This window comes from Neopsephotus bourkii, unplaced genomic scaffold (assembly GCF_033783945.1).
Source record: "Neopsephotus bourkii isolate Nb327-2 ecotype Australia unplaced genomic scaffold, CSIRO-AGI_Nbou_v1 NB_690, whole genome shotgun sequence".
Taxonomy (NCBI): Eukaryota; Metazoa; Chordata; class Aves; order Psittaciformes; family Psittacidae; genus Neopsephotus; species Neopsephotus bourkii.
The window spans coordinates 1566190-1583280 of record NW_026901189.1 but is presented as its reverse complement, the minus strand read 5'-3'; the positions used below and the strand labels follow the sequence as shown (position 1 = coordinate 1583280).

At 40.1% G+C, this 17091-nt stretch overlaps 1 protein-coding gene across 9 annotated transcripts in view; it reads right to left on the bottom strand.

Annotated features, from left to right (window-relative positions):
* Window positions 1–1430: 1430 nt before the first annotated feature.
* The window catches only part of ABCC9 (ATP binding cassette subfamily C member 9), a 74313-nt gene continuing 58652 nt past the window's right edge, over window positions 1431–17091 (bottom strand). For 6 of the 9 annotated variants that reach the window (XM_061353628.1, XM_061353626.1, XM_061353630.1 and 3 more), the window contains 10 exons: window positions 16515–16617; window positions 14130–14231; window positions 11245–11365; window positions 10150–10280; window positions 9510–9588; window positions 6889–6997; window positions 6562–6665; window positions 5751–5884; window positions 5292–5354; window positions 1431–3148 (listed from right to left, as the gene is read on the bottom strand). In XM_061353628.1, the coding sequence (XP_061209612.1) occupies window positions 3011–3148; window positions 5292–5354; window positions 5751–5884; window positions 6562–6665; window positions 6889–6997; window positions 9510–9588; window positions 10150–10280; window positions 11245–11365; window positions 14130–14231; window positions 16515–16617 (1084 nt within the window). In that variant the 3' untranslated portion in view covers window positions 1431–3010. Of the gene's footprint in view, window positions 3149–3942; window positions 4123–5291; window positions 5355–5750; window positions 5885–6561; window positions 6666–6888; window positions 6998–9509; window positions 9589–10149; window positions 10281–11244; window positions 11366–14129; window positions 14232–16514; window positions 16618–17091 lie in introns of all 9 variants that reach the window. The other 3 variants (XM_061353629.1, XM_061353632.1, XM_061353634.1) reach the window with 1 other exon arrangement.

The following is a 17091-nucleotide window of genomic DNA, read 5'->3' as shown; positions in this document are numbered from 1 at the left end:
CCTGGAAGTGTTCAAGGCCAGGCTGGATGGTGTTTTGATGAATCTGATTTAGAGGAAGGTGTCCCTGCCCACGGTAGGGAGGTTGGAATCTTTAGGATCTCTCACAGAGATGATTTCTCTCAATCCATAGTTAAAAGAAATATATCCATGGTCAGTGTTTGCATTCAAAGCTCCCTCGTAAACAGAAGAACTTAATAGTTCTGGAGCATAATACTGCAAATATGAAAGCTTGCTTAGTTTAATGCTTGGGATAAAAGAACGAATGCCATAACATGATGACACTACAATAAGTGTCTCCCTGAAAAGCAGGGGTGCTATGATAGAAAGCTAGAGAAAGACAAGGTGGAAGGAGAGTGAGTGCAGATCTGTGTCAGAGAGGAAATGGAGCAGAGGGTGTGGAGGTAAATCAGGAAGGAATGGGAGGCTACAGGCAGAATAAGGAGCATTCAGCGATACAAGCAGGAGCCTCAAAGAGGATATGATATAAGGAGACGGAAATAGAAAAAACAAGGAAGCTGTGGCAAGAAAATAAGGGCTGACCAGCAGAAGAGTCAGTGTAATAAGTCAAAGAAACAAAATCTCCTTTACCTTATGCACCACAGCTTAAGGGAACTGCTCCTAAAGGGCACACATTTAAGACCTTTACATGAAATGAAATTTATTTCAAAGTCTTCATCGCTCCTGCACACTTCTTAGTAACGAAACAGCTGTGCAACTGTTGGGAACACCCTCTCCATTACAGGAAAACACAAAAAAGCAAAGTTCAATGTAAGCCCTTGGGAAGTACCATATGCACATCATATGCACAGTGGCTATAACGTGAGGAGATCTGGTATGTCTATAGCAGTTGGTTGATGTTTGCTATTTCTCTTGGGATTTGTCTGTGTTCAATAGGATTGATTGCTTCAAGAATGAAATAGTGCTTTTAAACCTTCTAGGCAGCTGTGGGATATATTACAACAATCATCAAATATTTTGACAATTGTTAATGTTGCACTAGGGCCAATACTGCACACCTCCATCAAAGTGAATGAAGCAAGCTGGTAGGTTTTTCTCATGTCATATTGTATATTCTTTTCCAAATGTTTAAACAACAGAGTGAAGTTCTATAGGTCTGGAGGGTTGGATGAGCAAAGAAGGTGATTCTTATGCCTGCAATGGCTCTATACAAATGCAGGTGGAAAGAGCTACTAATTATTGACCCCTCTCAAGTACTGGATCTCGGTGAACTAGTTGTCACCACTTAAAATCAATCAGGATTGCATCAACATCAAAGATACACAGACGAACAAAGTTACTTGTACTTCATACTGACTGAGTTTGACAGCAATGAATCCAGTTAGCTTTTTGCTGAAGACAATGAAATTAAGAATCATTCTGGCCTTTTGGTTTTGAAATCTGTGTAACAGCATACACTTCCACTGGAAACATCTGCTTTATTTTTTTATTTTCTTTGTATGACAAAGGTTGACAAAGGGAATTAATCCAGAAAAGAGAAAAAACATTTCACAGCAGTAGCCAGAGGAATCACAGAAGTACTTTCCGTCATATAATGTTCAAGACTGAGTTTTTTTTTTCTTCAATTGTGTCACACTGCTTATATTTCCAATAATTAAGGTGGGAAAAAAACATAAACAAATGAAGGCAAACCATTTTATTGTTTTTACATGACCAGACTAAATGTAATCCTAAATCCTACAACTTCTCCAAAATTTATAGCATTTTTTTTTGTGCCAAGTAGTCTGCCTTTTGTTCTTTTAATCACACAAGAAATAGGCTTAAGTGCACCTTATGATCTTCCTATATCTTACAACAACAAATGAGTAAGATTCACATTGAGTGCTAGTGAAGCTTATGTCTCAAGCTGTGCAGTTGGAATTATGTCTGTGAAACTCCTTCTGGAGGTTTACTTTCCATTGTGCAGTTGTCATGGTTCAAGATCTAGCCATATGCATTAGTCAGGTGCAGGCAAGCTTTCCAAAGCTGTATGATATAAATACATATCTAAATTCACCTAAAGTCTTAAAGATATAGTAATAATTTGAAAATCATACCTTTTTGGACTAGATCTGATTTACAGCGGTGTCAGAAATGTGTAAAGGAAAGGAAAGACTGTCCCAGGATAAAAAATAATGTGAAGGACAAAAACATACAAAACAATTATTGGTTGGCTAATTATATGCCATATTATGTAGAAAACTATATGGACATTTTTAAAAGATTGGCTAATACAAAGTTTATAAATTCATATTGATTTGAATACAAAGTCTTAAGATACTGTACAAAATTCTTCTAGAGGCCTATCAAAGCATGCATAGTTATAGTATGATTTGCATCTTTGATGGAAGAGAGTCTGCAGAACAAATATGGATTTAGGAATTGACTGTACGGATAATACATCGCTGCACTGAAAATAGTACTGTGACAAATATTCTGTGCTAGCTGAATTGAAGGACAGGAAGAGTTTCCTTATTTCTGATGGAATTCCTTTTGCTCTTTCACTGCTCCTCCACAACAATTTGAAGAGCAAAGTTTATGCCATTGGAATGCAGCAGATTGCCCTAAGTGTTATGGGTTTGGATTTGATTTTTTTACATTTTGCCCCTCTGGGGACAGAATGCTTCTGGGGATCTCTTGTTTCCTTGACAAACTGCACGATTTGATTGCCAGTTCCAGCAGAACATATGCAGTTCATAACAGCAGTGCATTTTTTTTGCTCTCTGTAAAAGAAAAAGTCACTAAGAAGTCTAAGGAAAAGCTACATTCCCAGGAAATAAAAATTTCTGTCTGTATGTGCATGTGTGTGTAGTTTAATAGCTTTTGAATGAAGTGACATTTTTATTGCTTTGAGGGATACGTGTATTGCAATAGGTTTTATTATTCTGGAAGATGGAAGTGTGAAGAAAAAAATCTCTAAAAAATAAAAGATAAAAGTGATGGTACATTGAATAAAAAATATTTACATTTCATTTGTTTGAAAATAAGCTATTAAGATGCATCATGTAATTCTTCACATGTCAGCCCGGACAAATGAAGCAAAGATGCCATCTTCTTGAGAAAGCAGGTTCTCAGGCGTATCATATTCTAAAATGTTCCCTCGCTTCATGACGATGACCAGGTCTGCAGTTAGGATGGTGTGAACCCGATGCTGCCATACAGAAAAGCATACAGAAGTTGTCATTATGATAATTCTCAATGCAGTTAATTAATGGACCTAATCCAAGGCACACTAGGTTAGTGACAGGCTATCCTTGGTTACAGTCTGTGTACTATACAACTTTAATCTGAAGAGATCTCCAATTACTTTACAGCCTCTGTCACCAAGCCTGCAAATATTTCACTTTTGGTCCACTAATTGCCATCCTGGACAGAACAGCTGTTGGAATAAATCCTACAGCATAACTGAAATACATCTTCCCCTTTAGGAGATATGGGCGATAAATATCCTGCGTATGCCTGCACTGTCAGGAGGCTTAGTGTCCTACTTCAGTCCTTGGTGTCTGTGCATCTATCTTATGGCACTCCTGGGCTGTCTCCATCTGTAAACGAATTAGCTCCCTCTGAGATTAAATTTGAGTGTGCTACAGGCAATAGTTAAGCCCTGTAGGCAACAGGAATGTAATGAGCCTGAGTTTTGATTTCAGTGCCATATGAATACAGCCAGTCAAGTATAGACAGGGCGAACTCTAAAAGTGGGATATTTCACTATACAGATTAAAAGTCAGGGATTGGTCCAGGGGGTGGATTCCTTTGATGTGATAGATTCAATGTTAGCTGCATGTCTAAGCTTTAGTGAAATATGATTAGCATAAATAGTCTTGAAATTGAATAAACCTAGGAACCACACAATGAACACTTTGCACTCTCATCTCTGAAGCTGTGTAGTAGAAAGGAAGCAGAGTGAAAGGAGTGAAAGGAAACTAAAGAGTTAAAAATAACTACCAAAGAGCCCGAAGTCTTGTGAACACTGTGGACTGAGAAAGTCTACTTGTGAGTCTTCACCAAAGTGGTGAACAGGCCATCCTCTTTGAGGAGTAGGTTTGAGGCAGTGTCACATTCAACTAGAAAGCCCTCAGAAAGGACTAGGACAATACTGGCATCCAAGATGTGAGATACGCGGTGCTGGAAAAGAAGAGAAAAACGGGTGGGTGAAGAAAGGATCAGCCATGAATGAAGAGAGGAAGGAAATGAAGCCAAGTTTGTGATGAAATATAAATATTAACATGTGGCATTTTGCTTGAGACACTGAGTTCAGAAAGGCAAAGCAAACAAAAAGTGAGATTCCAGTCAGAAAGACAATGCTGCAAACTTACATGCAAAGCATGTAGCTGAAGAAGACTATGCTTACCGATAGCATCTACAGCATTTACACATCCAAGAACATTAGAGCCGACTGTCAGTGAGCTAGGTTAAGTGGTTTGCCTGACACAAACCAGTCACTAACAAACAGACTTGAAACCAGAGACCAGGAGGCATAGCTCTAATCTCTAACCACAGGACTAGATTCCAGACAAAGCAAATGGAACAGCTGTTGAAACGCGTATTTATCTCATGGATAAAACACCCATTTGTTGAGTAAGTCTGCTGTCACAAGGTGGAACTATCTTTAATGGTATCCACTGTATGTGTGTGCATGTATATGCATACCTGCCCACATATATGGAACTTCTGGGCTCTAGAAACGGCAGGAAAACAGGCAAAAAATGAGTCGTAAACCCTTAGTTGAACAAATACCAATTTTTGAGCAATTCCCATTGATTCAGATTTTTTAAATCTTTATCACAAACCCAACTTTTTATTCTGAAAGACAGAAAAGATAACCCAACTTAAGAGACCACACCAAAAAAGATTTTGAAATCTTACCTCCCTTTGTATAGTTGTGCCACCACTGTAAGCACTACATATTCATAGACTTTCAGAGGTAAATTTCAAATCTGGATTTTGATGCAACTTTCAATCAAGGTTTAACCCATGGGTTTTGTTTCATTTTTTTTTAGTGAGAATGAGCTCAAATCTCCTTGGAGACAGTGTAGAGGCTGAAGTCCACTCTAAAGTCCTTCTTCAGGGAAACAGTGTTTCCAGTTTAGCCGACTTCATAGCAAGATAGCATTCACTGCAAAATTTCAGGTTGATTGTCTTCACCTGTTCTAGTACCTGGAAATTTTCCTACCTTGTGTTCTGGTTTTATTTTGTGATGTTTTTAATTTTATCTAGTGGTATTTAATGGTGAAAGGTGAGATTAACTGCCTGAAGAATGAGGAAATAAAGCATTTGCTGGCATCAATACTTACTGCTATTGTTACAACTGTGCGGTCTGCAAAGGCAGTCATCACGACTTTCTGCAAAATGTTTTCCTAAAAAACCAAAAAGGCTTACTTCAGTTACTTCACGTTTTTACACATTCAGTAAACATCCAGTAACATTCAGTTATACATCCTTTTAATTCAGGTGTCTTTAAGCACATAGGAGGGAGGATCATGTTCCATACTGTCTATGATCTGCACACTAGATTCTGACTAAGAAAATGTCACACCTGTGAAAGCAGGGATTTTTTAGAACATTTTGTCTTTTTTCCTCTCACCATAGGCATCAATCCCCAAAACACATCAACAGCAATGGATGAAACCAAATGCAAGAGAAAAGCAAAAAAGCTGTAATTTTTTCCCGCTAAGAGGTCTCATGGCTGACATTTAGGAAAGATGCCTCTTCTTATACATCCACACATCAATGGTGCTAATTGTAATACTCACTGTGGCCATGTCAATAGATGCCGTGGCTTCATCCATGATGAGAATACTGCTCTTGCGGACAAAGGCTCGGGCCAGACAGAAGAGCTGCCTTTGCCCTACACTGAAGTTCTCTCCTCCTTCCGTGACCATTGCATCTGTAATAAAGTCAATTACTTTGAATGTAACACCACTGAAATGCTGTACTTTCATACAGAGAGGACCTAGTGGTTTTGAATGGGTACCATGAAAGCTCTTATTGTGCAGATTTCCAGTAAAAGCCAATTAGCATAATCCTGACTGTACGCTGGAAGGGAATGATACCAAAAAAAGTGAGTACAGCTTCTTGGGAAAGGAGCAATATATCATTAAGCAGATAGTTGGCACAAATAGCAAATCTGGTAGTCTTCAGGGTAATATCTTAGTGATATGAAACACACAATATGAAAGAAATATGTGAGTTTCCTTCATGAGCCAGAACTAAAATAGTAAGAAAAATACTCTGTCAGTGTTCTAGACAAGAGCTACAGCTCTGCTGGCAAAGCCAGATTCTCCTGAAGGTATGGAGGTAAAGTTGCTCTTTTTTAACTCTTTAATGACTAGTCACACCATTATGATGCTGAGGTGCTGAGGATTTTTCTGCAGTGAGTGGAAAACCAGACTACTATTCAGCTTTTTAGTAAGAATAGCATGGAGACAGAATATTCATTAGGTGTCTGTCAACTCCTATATGGTTTGAAGTGTAAGATCCCTGCATCTGTTTATATGTGTGCATGCTCATGCATGTGTAATTTCATTATTGGCCTGTGTTTCCAGAGACTTGGTTCAGACTTACCAAGGCCTCCTGGCAATGACTTGACCATGTTCTTCAACTGGGCAATCTCCAAAGCTTCCCAGAGTCTATCATCAGTGCACTTGCATTCTGGATCCAAATTAAAACTGCAAAGAAAACCATAAAAGGAGTCTTGTTACTGCAATTGCAGTTCATTCAGGTCTTCTGCAAAGGAACATTTTGGCATTATGTGTATCACTTGACTTCCCTTGGATATGATTGGATGCAGCTAGAAAGGTTTCTACCCTTTTCCATCCCTTCCTGTTCCACAGTGCCCATCAGAAATATGTCATGCAATGCTACTTCTCCCCCACTATGGCATATACCTACCGGATGGAGCCACTGAACAATATTGGATCCTGGAGAATAATGGACAGTCGGGAACGGAGAGTATGAAGAGGCAATTTGCTGATGTCTATTCCATCAATCACTATCCTCCCTATTTAAAACAATGTGCAGAAGATATGTGAGGGAATTGCGCAAAGCATGTGATCTGCAGGTAGCAGACAGAAAGATAAAACAGCTGGTTTGGGATGGACTCCAATGAGGAGGCAGCTTGTCTCTGTGATCTCTCAGCACTATCATATAAACACAGGGAAGGTGAGTGGATGTAGTAATGCAAGCTAGAGGGAATGCAGCTTCTTATTAATGACACAGTTGCCTTGCTGTCTTTCCCTGCTCCTCCCTTAGAGGAAATAGGTGGCTTCCATGCTATGTGATTAATGATAGCACCAGAAGGAAATTTTATTATGGATCAATCTGAGATTTATAGCCAAACAAAGTGAGAACCAGAGCAACTTCTGTAAGTAGCTACGTCCTGTGCCTTTCTTTGTTCCCCTTGACTTTAACAGTTGCCAAAGGTATTTAATTTGACATTGTGCACAATTTCTTTTTCGTAATATATGCATGTATCTGCAATCCATTCATCAGGAGCCAAAACACCCAAGGAACAGGGTAGCATTAACTTTTTAATGAGAAGCAGATCAGAAAAACAAAAAAGATGTCTTACTCCAAGGCATTTTAGTACTATTCATGCTGGTTCCTACAGCTTAGTTTCATCTGAGCATTTGGTTGTGAATTAGCCACATACTGTTCTGCTAGCATAATATTACCGGAAGCAGTCACATTAATCACCCCTTAACCTAGTATTTCATTCCCTGGCAAGAAGCTGCTGCAACAGCTAGGATACTTGGTGAAGTAAGAGGATTTTCCTTTTCTAGTCACCACTTCAGGTCAATCAGCCTATGGATCTCATCTGAAAATCTGATTTATGATGTGCAGGGTGTGGCAACTGCTGATATTGAAGCCTGGGAGATACAGGAAATGTACAAGAGAAACTGGTTGGCTACTTTGAAAATAGAGGGTGAGAAGGGCAGAAGGAATGTTTTCTCTTAAATCCTCAAAGAAAAGCCAAGTACTATTGGCCACACTGACTTTCATTGGACACAAAAACTTCCTCCAGGTTACGGGGAAGGGATGGGCAGCAGTGAGGTAGTGGTCATTCCATAAACGTAAACAATTCCTTTTCTTCATAAATGAGAACATAAGGTGGACTAATCAGAGAAAAATTAATATGGCATGCCTTGGGAATAGAGGAGTGCATTTTTGATAGAAGCCAGGGTGTTCGAGGAAAAGAACAGAGTGGATGAGGAGACTTATGGGAAAAAGTAAATTAGAGGTGAGTTGGGAAAGTGGGAAAGTAATGAAGGGCTTCCAAGCAAGGCAGATGAGAAATGAGACATAGTTTGAACAGAGGGCAAGAAAAGAGAAACACTAAAGAGCAAAGAAGCAAGAGTAAGGGGAATAAAATGGAACACATACACATTTAAAGAAATAAGAGAGACATAAGGAACCAAGATGGACAACATGAATAAAATCTTGGTTCTAGTAAAGTTACGTCAAATCTTGTTATGTAACTTTTATTAGAGCCAGGACTCTACCCAGAAGTGGACCAGCATAGAGGCCAAATAAGGGTCTAGCTGAGAGAGAGAGAGAAGTGCACAAAGGGTAAACAGAACTCAATTAGAAAAGATTTAAGCATTCCCATTGGGAAAAATCAGGATTCTGAAGGAACAGAAAGGAGAAAAGATACATAAAGAAGATTAAAGTAGAAGGAAACTTCAAGCTGGCTATGAACATAATTACTATTTGTTTGCACTACTTATATATGCAGGAACCCTGGTCATGAATCAGAAACCTATTACCATAGATACGTATAGACACATAACCACAGCAAAAGCGTATATTAGCTGCATCAGATTTACTTATCCTCCTACATCCAGTGGGGTTTCCCTAGCAAATGTTCCATGCACAACAGCTAGACTAGAAACATGGAAATCTTTGAAACAAAAAGATAATTTTCCATATTCCCATAATAGTATATATGCATGTATATTATAATTTGTGAGGGTTCATATTGCAGCATGTAAGTTCAGGCCAGTTAGCTGAGAAAGTGAAGTGCCACAGGAGTGAAAACACAGCAAAATATTTCCAAACCATTTAGTCAATTTCTGCTGCAACTGTGGGAAACCACAATAAAATAAAAAATAAATATCAAGGGAATGGACTTGTTGAGTTCTAGTTTCTATTCTGTTAATATTTTAACAGCTAACAAAAGTTAATCCAATTATTCATTAGGGACAAATTTAGAGGCTTGAGAGAGTTGCACATTTTCCCCTCCTATCTCAAAGTGGCGTATTATTTTGTCAGAACATACGTAAAAAAGTTCCAAAAACGTACAAGTATAACCTGTGCATAACGTTTCCTGGAAGAATCGAGCACTGCTCACAGTAGGACACTTTGTACTTGGAAGGATAAGACATAACAAGCCTCATTCTAATCAAGTATCTTCTGAGAAAGACAGCCAAACTAGCAAAATGTCTCCTCAGTTTTTCTGAAGAAAAAGTGGGGGGAGCAGGTCAGGGGTCAAACATACCACATTGAAAACTAACCATCAAATATGTCCACCATTCGGAAGAAGGCCAAAGACAGGGATGACTTGCCGCTGCCAGTACGACCACAGATTCCAACCTGCAAGAGAAAGGAGGATGTTATTTATACAGGGCAGCCATAAATTAGACTTGCAGTCCATTTGGGAAAACTGAGGAGAAATATCCTTCCCAATGGCCAGTTGCAGACTCCAGGGGGAAAAAAAAAGACAGCACAGCAAGCACACTTTTCTGCCTCTCAGCATCATGGGGAGTTGTCCCAGGAACATTTTTTAAACTTCAGCATTTTGACCTGGACTCCAATGATATATACACTGAAATGTGAGATATTCTTGCATTTTTTGCTCCGTTCCAGTCTGATGTCTCTCTAATCTCATCTGGCCACCTAGCCTCACTCTATGCGGAGAGATGGGCTTGGAACGAAGAACTGCCAGAAGGAAAATTGAGCCCAGCCAAGAATAAGATATCATCAGTGTAAGTTTCTTGACCCATGCCCAGGGACTTCAGAGAGAACCATCAATATATATAGCTGTCACCGCAAGTTGTTATTCTTGCTTTTCTGCCACTTTAGAAAGGAAAAAACAATAAAGAAGGATCTGCTCCAGGATGAGGATAATAGGCAATTGCTTCACACTGTACCTACCTTTTGCCCTGGTTTGATATATGCCTTAACATGCTTAAGAACAGGCTTCAGGTTGTTTTCGTATCGAACACACAGATTTTCAATCTTGATTTCCCCCTCCTGGGGCCAGTCTTTGGGGACTTGAGAGGGATCTGAAATAGTTACAGTAAAACAAACCGAAATGAATATATCTGAGGGACACTCTTTACGACATTCCCCTTTTTGCCTCTCTCTGGGCACCCTCCTGAAGCCACTCAAGAAATGGAGTTGCAGTTCCCTGCCAAGGGTGAGCTGGGATCAGCCTGGCATGCACATTAGCACTTAGCTTCCAGATCATAACACATATGAAGAGAGAGCAGATGCTGAAGTGTCTCTTGGTAACAAAACAGGGAGAAGCCAAATAAGCAGAGAAGAATGTAGTGTCAGTGCAGTGTTAACATGTTATTCGGTCAGTTACCAGCACAGGAAGGGCAGTGCAAGGAAGAATGTTGTTACTGCCATACTACATTATCACAGCTAGCATTTCATCCTGATTTCCAAATACACAGGCAGGTTTTCTCTCCAGACTAAGGGGCTTGGCTTTCCAGGGAAGTTTGCTGATCTGCAAGCCTTTTTGGTCTTGCGCTTCAAGCACTTATAAAATACCAAAGCGTGGAGTATGAACACCAGTGTGCAGTTCAAGGAAGAGCTGTTGAGGTCTGATGTCCTCAACAACTGATCAGTCCTGCCCTGTAGTCCCCCTTTGCTGCAAAGATCAGAGATTTTGAAGCATGACTGATGGCACATTTCTAATTTTTATCCATATTTTTGTTTTCTAAACAGCTATATGGATGTTTTGTTCATCCCATCTACAACTGTGCCCTGGTATTTTCTGATTGTACTACAGGGCCATGCTCTGTCTCCCTGGCATTTGGGTAGAGAGTTTCTTTATGCTGAGTAGCATGGGCTACATATCTTAGAGCTTTTTTTGGGTATCTTTGTCACTCAGATCAGTGGGAGTTCCTACACGTAGATATGAACAGATTTTGGCCAAAGAGGAGTATATGCTTTGCATGACCAAGAATACCACACTTTCACATTACCACATTAAAACCCCAAAAGATTTGAGAGCAATACCCAAGGAGCCATCGTAGTTCTCCGACTCCATGTTCAAGAAGCTGTGTACTTTTTTTACTGCACCCATTTGCACCTCCAGATCAGCCAGATTCCTCACCACCCAGTTCAAATAGTTGGTTATCTGCATCATAAAATGAAAACAAGGACAGTGCTCAGCTTTCTGTCTGTTCATCTGTCTATTTGCAAATAAAAGTTGGATAAATATGCAAAAGTTTTTCACCTGAAGCAATACAGTAGGTCTTCTTATTGATGTTGCAACAGTTCAAGACTCAGTGCAACACCATCAAATACATAATAAGCCAGTCATCCTCCAACACAAACAAACCTGACAAAGTAATTTAGTGCTCAGTATTCTCATCCTTGTTTTTTGAAGGAGAACTATGGAAAGGTTGTACCGACAGTCTGAAGATGTGACTGACTAAGGGAATCTCTTGTTCTCAGCACCTAGTGATCAGTACTGAAAGGTATATTTTAGCACACAAGCAGAGAAAAAAAAATAATCAAAATTAGCAGTGCTATGTGTAAATATTGCATTTTCTAATCTTTCAAAGACTGCAACTAAGGATTAAGAAAGTTCACTACTTGCAAATACATTGAAAAAAATGATAGGCATTTCATTTCTGTTTCTGTTGTATTTAAATTATTAATTTCTCTCTTTGGATAATGTGAAGGGCTTTTAGCAGAAAAATATATGAAAAAAAAGTGTTAGCTCAGTAGTACTTCCTTCTTGCTTTTTATTCTCATTTGTAATGAAAAGGATTTGATCAATAGTAAAGGTATTACTTGTAGTAGATAATGGCTGATAATTAGTTGTCTAACAATAGCCAGTAGCTTAGACAAGCTGATCTCTAGTCAGGACTGACTATCTAAGGCTGAAAATTGTAAATCAATTTCCTAAACATTCTTAAGTCCATATTTAGGTGCTCATCTAAAGAAAAACTGCTCTTACTAGGAACAGTTGATTTCCAAGTACCTTTAAAAATTGAGATACTTCACATACCTGAACAAAGGTTTAGAAAAGTAACACAGTGAAAATATCCTATATATATACATTCAGAGAAAAGTTTAGTTGTTTATGTGTGGGAGATTGCCAAATCTGCCAAATAAGAACTTTTTTATGAACAAGCTACCCAGCCCCACTTCTTTTCCACAAACCTAATATCGATGCAATAGGCATAGAGTAAATAATTTTCACTGAGTTTCATCAATAACATTTTTTATTTAGAAGATTTAGTTGCTTGCTTTATACTTAAGATAGAGTTAGTCAAGGAGGTATTATTTTCTTTGTTGTTCAGAAACCTGCTCATTTGGTGCCCAGCCTTTGAGTCAGCATTGCATACATTTGCAGATAAGCTGAACACTCTGCAGAACTGCTGCTTGTGGAGTAGCAGACTGTAATCATAGACCTGGCGGATCTGATAACAGATCCTGTAATCTGAAAGGCTCTACTCATTATTTCAGCCTTCACTTTAGTTGTACAAGGGAGCTGGCAGTGCCTATGCAAGGGGAGAGAATAAGCTTATGGGTGTCTATTGTAAACACAATGCTGCTGCAGATTGCTGTCACCCAGGTCCAAACCTCAGCCCTCTCTTAGCTCCAAAGAGAAATTACACAAAAACATGTGTGAGGGCACACAGGTAATAATCCAACTGTATTCAAAATTTCATCATGCTGTTGTGGGGCAGAAGAGAGACAGGTAATCACTTGGTGACAACAGCATTTTTTCTCTGCTACGCCAGACTTCAGCACATGGCTGATTTACACTAGCAATCTGTTTGCAAACACAGACTAAATACAGAGAAGCCAAAGATGATGCAGACATGCTGGCACTTCCAGATCTCTGCTAACGAAGCAGGATTACCAGGAATGTTATCAAAGTGAAGTTGAAGCGGTAGGACTAATTCTCAGTTGCTGTCAGGTTCTCACACTGCTGCAACAGCGTCACGAAGGGGATCTAAGTCTACCCTAAGGCAGCTGTCTGAGAACTTTCTGCTGTAACTATGGGCTCATCAGCATTTACGGGCAAATCCAAACTCAGTGTTAGACCCCTATCCATATCCCTCCATCATACCAGTGCCATAAAGCAGCCAGATTTTTTACATGCCACCCATGATTTCAAAAATTCTTTCTGCCACTACCTTAAACCTGCTTTTGTCTCCACTCTCATGGTTACTTTAGTGGTATTTTTACTTTCTATGGTGATGGTACTCTGTGCTCTTGATGCACTCTCAGCCTCTCTTACAGCCTCGTACCCTAAATCACTGTTCCTTCTCCATGACATAGCTCAAACTGCTCAGTACTAATGACAGTGTCACAATGAATCAGCTAGTGTGTCACCAAAATCTCATTATTCCTAAACCTATCACCTCTGCTACCTGTCATGATGAACCATGCCTACCAGCCCCAAAGGTGCTAATCCCCAAATCCATTCAGAGTTGCATTGACAATATTGGATGAATGGTTTCTCTCTGAAGGCAGAACTGGTATTTCTGATTCTTCAGCAATTATTTTATTTGGTCTTCAGTTAAAAATTATCCAGATTATGAATATTTTCAGGCAGGTTTTGCTATATACAGATGGAGCCAATACTGTGTTGTGCGAAACAGGGTGCACAGCAGGTCCTCTTACGCATTTTTAATTTTCCTGCTCTGCTTGGGAGCACGCAGGGCCTGGGAATAGTTGTGTTTTTTTTAATTGGCTCATAAAAACTGAAGCAAGTCCAAGTTGCCCTGAACTCTCTCAGCTTTGGCTTGAATCCATTATTTGCAAGATTGTTTTTTTCAAGATTAAGAAAGCTGGGAGATAACCATGTATATGTGTTTTTAAAAATATTATAAAAGGAATACATTAGTCTGAAGGTTCTTATGCTTTGCCTTGGTACATACCGTTAGAGCATACAGGAGACCCAGCCCAACAAACCCTGAGTGAGGTCCTTCAGTGATGGAAGTGACAGCTGCAGTCAGAACTATGCAAGCACCAAGGTAATCCTGGAAGAAGAGAGAGGGGGAGAGAAAGATTCATTAGTCATAAAACAGACTTGCTTTACTGAGGATTATTTCTGTAATGATACCTAGTCCTTAATTCTGTTTTGTTCTTTTTTTCCTGGAAAAGGTTATGGGTTGTGGTGCCCAACCTGAAACACTCTACAGGAAGTTGCTGAAGACAAGTGAAACAGGCCAGTGTATTCTAGAAATCCATTTGGGCCAGGCTATCTTATTGTGGCCACCCCAAAAAATCTAATAAGCTCATAAAAAAGGTGAAACATAATAATGGCACAACAATTCCTCCACCCCTAATTCCTACCACTAAACCAGTTCCTCAATCTCTACTCTTCTTCAGGTCTTCTTAAATGTGGGTTTGCCTTCCCAAAAAAGAGAAGAATCAGTGACTGCACAGAGTCCATAAAGAGTTTTGGAACAGTTTATACAGGTCATGCAACATGTTTTATTGGCACAAGTGGGCAGACTGACATACAGTGTCTACATCATGCAAGGGGACACTGTGCATGGTGAAGGCATCACTAAGCCTTCTATACACTCACAGCCTGCAGTGAAAAACCATGTGGGTGTTGGCAGTGTGGACTTTGAAAGCAGTATAGCTGTGTAGTAGTGGTGCTGCAAATGGGCAGTGGCCTTGCTCCTGCCACAGCACTTGGAGTTTCACAGTGATTCCATGGTAATACCTGAAGGATCTCAGCTCTGTTGCATGTTGATGACTTGCTTTAAAGAAATTGCTGTGTAGGCTGTATTAGAAAGCTTTGTAGGAGCTTGAACCCATCTTCTTGATGTATATCTCAGTTTTGAAGTGAATGCCACATGTGATCTCATGCAGTTGTCAAGGTGCCTGATTCATGAGACTGCTGGTATTCCCACTGCTCCCTGCATTATATTTACTTTGGATTACAGGGTTAGCATTTTCCATCCAATTTTTTTTTTTTCCTCCTGTCTGATAATATCCTGCCTGGAATCTTTCCTGCTGAGATTTGAAACAAGGTCTGCCTAGTTCATCTGTGTGTAAAATGTGTTGATGAGCAGATGGCAGACTCAAAGAAGCACAATGGTCTCAAGTCTCCATCAGCAACTGGGACAGGACTTCGCTCTTGCTATTAAATCCTGCAAACTTTTGAGTGATTTTAGTACCACTGTGACACTAGGCAGGGCTAAATGAGCTATTCCTTGGCAAGCCCTCATTATTTCTAATGCTATGATGAAGCAATGATGAAGCTTTGATCAAATTCATTCCGCATGTAAGCAAGCCTAAGACTATGAGACATTAACAGGCATCATCACAGCTTATTCCAGGATTGACTGTTGCTCTGTTATATATGTGTCTTGATTTGGAAGCACGTTCAGCTTGATCTTGAATGCTGTAGGAATCTGAAAGCTTCATGCACAAGGGAAGGTTTTGCCACCATGACAAATGGAGCACAACTTTGTTGCTCCACCAGCGTATCAGGACGTGAAAGTGAGGATACAGGCTTTGATGTGAGGATTAATCATGCCTGTTACTACTTGTGTCTAGCAGAATCAGGTCACTGTTCTGTTTATTTATTTCTCTTTCAGTGTCAGGTAAATAAATCACAGTAGCTTTGCTTGCGTCTTCTTGGCTTGCAGATCAGAAAAGTTCCATGTGTGCTGTCCCTGGGGAGCCCCTGTAAAACCCAGGAGCCTATCCCACTGGCAGTGGCTGTGTTTTGCCCTACGTTCATTTAGTTTTCAGTTGGAGTTTAGTTCTGCCATCTTTCATGATACTGAACAGTAAAATCACAGAGTATGGCCTCATGGCTGCAGTAACGGCACTGCAAAAAAGGTTTAAATTATAGCTGCGGGATTAAACCTGTTACTGGAGAGATACTTCAGGACCTGAAAGCTAAGCAGTGCCTAGAAGAGACCTTGCAGAATGATGGCGCAAAGCTACTAAATAGCCATGCTCTGCTTTAAAAGTAGTTCCTGCTGCAACAGGTCTGCAAATGCTGCACAGTAGTAGAGCAAACCTCATTTAAAGTTACGTAAGTGTTTGTTCTTGCACTTTCTTCAGGCACTAGACATCACAACAGCAAAAGATGAGGGAGACTTGCATTTTCTTACTCCTGGCCAAGCCAGCTGAAAAACCTTTATGGGTTTAACATAAACAATCCTGATCTATTTTAAGGAACAGTGTGTATAATCTCATCGTGAGATTAATTCTCATTATCGTCTTCTCTGCATCAGGGAAAGTCTTTGTTTGCTTCCAAGGTTTCAAAACCACAGCTGGGACGAAACTGAACGTACCGTCCTGACCTCCAGCCATCTGTTGGCAGCTGATAGAAATAAGTAGGCAATGTTGTTCGTGTCCGTTAGTTCCAGCATACGTTGTTTAAATCTGGCTTCATGCCTGTCAAGAGCAAGGTTGTTACATTACAACACATTACACGCACACAAAGATTAAGCATTAAACTCTTCTCTCCCTCCCCTCCTACCAACGCAAAACTTTCTCTCCCCTCTGCTTTTGCCACGCTTTGGGTTAAAAACTCTTCCCTAAGGAGCTGTACCTGCTGCCAGGGCTTTCCTTAACCAGGCAGAGCAACACCTACAGCAGCGAGGAATTTGTGCAGCAAGATTTGGATCAGAGACTGTCCCTTTAAAGAGACAGCAGTGCCAACATGCTAAGGACAGGTTTTACTCCCCAGAGCATATCCACTTCTATAGCTGCGGACTGTGGCTGCTGCTGCTGCCCTCCAGTCCTCTCACTGGTGAGTGCTGTCATGGTCCCTCACTTTCTCCTCACAAGCCAGTTACCTGGCCAGCTTCAGGAGTGTTCAACAGGAGTGACATCTCTAAGGTCTCAACTAATGCAGACTGTAGACTG